The following is a 5,194-nucleotide window of genomic DNA, read 5'->3' as shown; positions in this document are numbered from 1 at the left end:
TGCCCACCCTCTATGCCCCCTGAGCCTCTCGGAGCTGGATAGATCCCCTTTAATTCCCTGCAAATAGTGTATTCTGCTGCCATCTAGTGATTTCACAGCCTCCCGTGGCTTTTGCCCACGGAGTGGGTTGTCTGGTAGTCGCTTTTTATCTCAAAGGTTAATTTTTCTGCCTTTGCGAACTGAGGAGGGGAAAGGATCCAAAGAGTTTGTGGTTATGGTTTGCTTGCTCGTCGCGTTGGAAAATTCCCTTTTTTTTTGTGCGTTGTGGTTTTGAAGTTGGAAGGGTTTTCCATCTCGGATCACTAAGGGCACACACAACTCTTGAGTGGCTCAGTGGTGTTGCACATCTCTTCTTCCCTTTGAGTTAACCTGGTCAGCAGCAAAGTGCACCTAAAGTAGCATTAAACTCACTAAATCCATTAAAAAATACGTTTTCCTTCTCTTGCCTAGTGCTGTGCTGCTAAACCTTCTTGCTCGAGAAACTTCTGCACTAGTTGTTGGCTGATCAGAGGGTTTAATTTCAGGAAGAGCAGTTGAACACTGAGTTGGGTGGAGATGGATAACTCCTCGGAGTGGCTTTTTCCATCTTTCCTTCCCTTTCAGACAGCTAAATGTAGATTGGAATTATCAGGTGTGACTGTAGGATGTGAAAATACACCAGGACTAGCTTTAATCTAATCAGCTCAGGTACTTGCAGGAGCTGGTAGGAAGGTGTAGCATCCCTGAAGGATTGTTGGTTTTATCCCACCTTTCTGTTGGAATTCATTACCCATTTGTGTTGCAGATGAAGGGATAGGGAGGGATTGGTCCAGGGTAGGAACCAACTGTCAGTGTGTGCAGATAATGAGGCTCAAACAGATTCGCAGGGAAGTGATGACTTTTCAAGCCAGGATTCTCTCAGCCTGCCAAAAATTACTCCTTATGCTCTTCCAGTAGTTCTTCCTTCAGGCAGAAACACTTTCCCAGCAGGATCCAACCTCTCTTAGTCATCATTCCTGCGGTGCTCATTGTACTTGGGCTTTTCCAATCCCTCGAAATGTTCCGTTTCTCCTTAGTTAAAACCTTTCAATGGGGGTTAGAAAAGTAGTTGTTAGTGAGAACCTTCCTCCTTTATCAGGGCTTTGTGGCCAATCTCCAGCTCAGCTTTCCCACTCCCCTTCGAGCCCCTGTGGTTTCCTGCTCTGTGTCTGTGCTCTGCTCTCCCATTTCAGTTTGCACCTGTTGTCACTTCTGTCCTGTGCTGCTGATCTTCCCATGGTGGTGACACTGTCACTTGGTTAAGAAGAAACAACCCATTTCTCATGTATCTGCAGGACTTTTCATATCCAAACCAGAAAACAAAAAAAAAAAAAGCTCAGATCTCTTCCTGTACACTCAGATTTCCAGGGATTGTTCCACAGCTATTTGATGCCATAAATCAGAATTGAAGTATCAGAGTGATTCCTGTGAAGTGTAAATTTTTGTGGTTTTGCTCTATTTTCACCCCCCCATAGAGAACAAAGCTCCAGGGATTGCCTTTTTTTTTTTTTTTTTGGTGGTTTAGACTGGAAGGGGATGATCATTTCCTGTATAATTTCTTACTCAGATCTGAAATATGTGGGGAAGCTTGTCTGAACTCCTAACTGCTCCAGCTTGTTAACTCTAACGTGGTTGTGCTTCTCAGAGATGCCTGAGGGACCTCCTGTCCCTCTGCACTTCTCTTTTTGCAGGGGCAGAATCTTGGTTTGACTGTGTGCAGCGTCAGACCTGCCAACTAAACTCCTCAGACTAGAGAGGGTGTGAAATCAGGACACACTTGGCTACCTGAAGAGAGATTGGGTAGTTTCAAGTTGAATCGAGTCTTTTTTTTAGTTTTACTTTCAATGGAAAAAATGGTGTTTGCCTGGGGAAAAGTGAGTGATTAACTGTTTGGCTTCTACTCAATGCCACAGTTAACAGAGGTGGTGTAAAAATAATCCAGTAATGATTGTAATGATGATCAAACACAGTTAAAATAGAAGTTGGTGTTTGGGAGTGTGTCTGGGTTAAGGAAGAAAGAATTTCCTCTGGAGGTTGGAGTGGAATTTGTAGCTCCTTTGGAGTTTGTAGTGTGGAATTGTCTTCAAATCCTGATGAGAATGTGGAGGATCTATATTTCCTTAAGTCTTCCCTGATATTTTTTGGGAATATGCTGCAAAACTGCTCAGACCTCCGAGATGCTGTGGCTTAAATCTTCCCTAATATTTTTTGGGAATATGCTACAAAACTGCTCAGACCTCTGAGAGACTGTGGCTTAAGTCTTAAGTCTTCCCAGATATTTTTTGGGAATATGCTGCAAAACTGCTCAGACCTCCGAGAGGCTGTGGCTTAAGTCTTCCCTAATATTTTTGGGGAATATGCTACAAAACTGCTCAGATCTCTGAGAGACTGTGGCTTAAGTATTCTCTAATATTTTTTGGGAATATGCTGCAAAACTGCACAGACCTCCGAGAGGTTGTGGCTTTCCCTGGGAAGCGACTCCCCGGGAGCGTGGGAGCCTTGGTTTGGGAGCTCCTTGGGTTACGTTGAAGTAGTAAGAACAACAATTTCCCAGTCACTGTGATGGTGAAGAACTGCCCAGTTCAGGACTGTCGATGGTTTCCAAGCCACGTGGTGATGGTTCCTGGCACAAAGAGCCAACTCCAGCGTGATGGGAGCTTGGAATGGGGAAGGGAATAACCATCTGGTTCGGTGCTTCCCCTGCAGATGGAAGATGGTCACTCCCTGTTCGATTACAGCGTTGGACTGAACGACATTGTTCAGCTCCTGGTCAGACAAAGCCCTGCAGTGCTTCCTGCTGGGAGCAAGGAGAAGGACTCGGAGCTGTCGGACACGGACTCGGGCTGCGGCTCCGGGCACAGCGACTCCGACAAGAGCTCCCACAATGGAGAAGGTGCCATGGAGCTGGAGGGACAGCCCAGCACGGCAGCACAGCCTGACTGGGCAGAGCCTGGATTTGGCCTCTACAAGGTGAGTCACCAGCAGGCAAAGATTCCTTCAAACTGTGCCTTGGGAAAGGGAATTGTTCCTCTGCGGTTGAGAACGGCCGAGAATCTTCCGTGCCCCAATTGTGTGGGGAGTTCCTTTTTTTCCCTTTTAAATCCTCCAACAACAAAGGCAAAAATACCAACCAACCCACAAAGCAATTGAATGCAACATGTTGTAGGTCAAAATACGAAATTTCTTCATTTTCTCCTTTGAACTCGAACTACAATACATGAATTGGTTTGACAAAAAGGCATTCAGAGTGCCTGGTTTGATTATTTTTTTTTTTTCCCCCCAAACTTAACCCAATATATTTGCTTGGTGTCACTACATTTGTCAAAGCTGAAACTTCCTTGAATGAACAAAAGAAAATCTCAAGCAGCTGTTGGGATTCATTTGGCTCGTCTGTGTCGATGGATTTTATTATGGATCTAGTGATCTCTTTGCCAGGCTGTGAGCAAGACAGTTGGGAAGTCTGTTCCAGGCTAACTAATAATGCCAGTGCTCCCTAGGAAAGCTCTTAGTGTGTGTGTGGTTGTGTAAAATGGATTTAGAACTTTCTAAATCCAACCTGAGCAGACTGCAAAGGTTCCCTGAGATCAGGAAGGCAAAGGAAATCCGAATTTTCAAGATGCTCTGTTAAATATGTTGATAATGGTGAAGTTCTGGAGATGGTGAAAGCTTCAGGTAGATTTGCACATGGATGTTGGTTTGTAAATCCACTTTGGTGAGCTCTGTGCTTTGCTCTGTGCTTTGCCCTGTGCAGATCAATGACTTGGTCGACGCTCGGGACATGAACATGGGATCCTGGTATGAAGCCCAAGTGGTGAATGTGAGGAGGAAAAAACCTCCCAGAGAAGCAGCTGAGAGCTGCACAGACCCTGCCCAGCCAACTGCTGTCCCTGAGGAGGATGTGGTCTATCATGTGAAATATGAAGGGTGAGTTTTATTGCCTTTTGGCTCATAAAATCTCTGGCTCCTGATGCTGATGGGAAATTCTATTGCAGAGATGCACGAGGTCAACCAGAACTGGGCAGTGCCACAGTAATTATGTCACTGAGCCCTGGTAACTGAGGCTGCTTTACAGCTGGAGTTACAGGGGGCTGGAATTGTGTTTTCAGGGATAGGAAATGTTGTTCTCCAAGTGGTAAATGGGATGCAGCAGTAGCACAGTTAAACTGGCTGTGTCCATGTGGGACAAGGAGATTTCATCCTTCCCACTATCCTCATGCTGCACAGCAAAATGGACCTGTCTGCATGGAATCTGTCACTCAGCAAAGCTGATGTGGGATGTGGTGTTTCTTCTCTGTCCCTCCATGCCTCCCTTCAAGCTATCCAGAGAATGGAGTTGTGGAGCTGAGCTCCAAGGACGTTCGCACTCGGGCACGCACCGTGCTGAAGTGGCACCAGCTGGAGGTGGGACAGGTGGTGATGGTCAACTACAATCCTGACGACCCAAAGGAGAGAGGGTTTTGGTATGATGCTGAGATTCTGCAGAAAAGGGAAACAAAAATGACCAAGGAGATCAATGCAAAGATATTACTTGGGTAAGCAAGTCCAGAATGTGGGAGAAATTGAGTTGCTCAGCTCTGTTTAAGCTTTCCTGAGGTCTGAGTGAGCCTGCTGAAAAATGGAGCAGCAGGGAGAGATGAGGAGTGACCTGTCCTTTTTGGGTGATTAAACTTCCTACTGCAGTTTTGATTAACTTCCACTGAGGAACTGGACACTGTGAGGAATCACAGAGGATGCTGATCCCTGGATTTAGGTAAAGCCTCAGATTTGCTGTGAGGCAAAGAATTGTTTAGCCATAATGGCTTTACCAAAACTGCAGTGTAATATTTAGTGGAGCTGTGATAACACAGCCTGAGCCTTCAGTTTATAGAGGTGATGAAGACTCATCTCTCAGTTCTCTCCTGAAGGAAACTCTCAACTGCAGGATAAAAGGATATATTTTTTATAAGGTTCAGATCATTTCAGGGTTGTCAGAATGTTCCTCTTTGGTTTTTTTTTCCCCTCTCACCACAGTGATTTTGCCTTTTTAGCTATAAAATCTGTGAAGAGTTAGTCTGAAATGTATTTGGGGGGGGACAGTAACTAACAGGTGTTGGAATGCCACAAGTGCCTGGATTCTTATTGAGCAGACACATTCTAACTGCATAAAGATGGTTTGGGTTTTTGGGACCAAACCAGT

At 45.4% G+C, this 5,194-nt stretch overlaps 1 protein-coding gene across 1 annotated transcript in view; it reads left to right on the top strand.

The window, feature by feature from the left end:
- Positions 1-2,724: 2,724 nt before the first annotated feature.
- UHRF1 (ubiquitin-like with PHD and ring finger domains 1) overlaps positions 2,725-5,194 on the top strand; it is a 9,087-nt gene continuing 6,617 nt past the window's right edge. The window contains exons 1-3 of the mRNA XM_009069607.1: positions 2,725-2,988; positions 3,770-3,942; positions 4,335-4,550. Coding sequence (XP_009067855.1) covers positions 2,725-2,988; positions 3,770-3,942; positions 4,335-4,550 — 653 coding nt within the window. The remainder of the gene's footprint in view (positions 2,989-3,769; positions 3,943-4,334; positions 4,551-5,194) is intronic.

The sequence above is a fragment of the Acanthisitta chloris genome, unplaced genomic scaffold, assembly GCF_000695815.1.
Source record: "Acanthisitta chloris isolate BGI_N310 unplaced genomic scaffold, ASM69581v1 scaffold12202, whole genome shotgun sequence".
In the NCBI taxonomy this organism is placed as follows: domain Eukaryota; kingdom Metazoa; phylum Chordata; class Aves; order Passeriformes; family Acanthisittidae; genus Acanthisitta; species Acanthisitta chloris.
The sequence above is the reverse complement of the archived record's forward strand: the minus strand, read 5'-3'. Positions and strand labels throughout refer to the sequence as shown.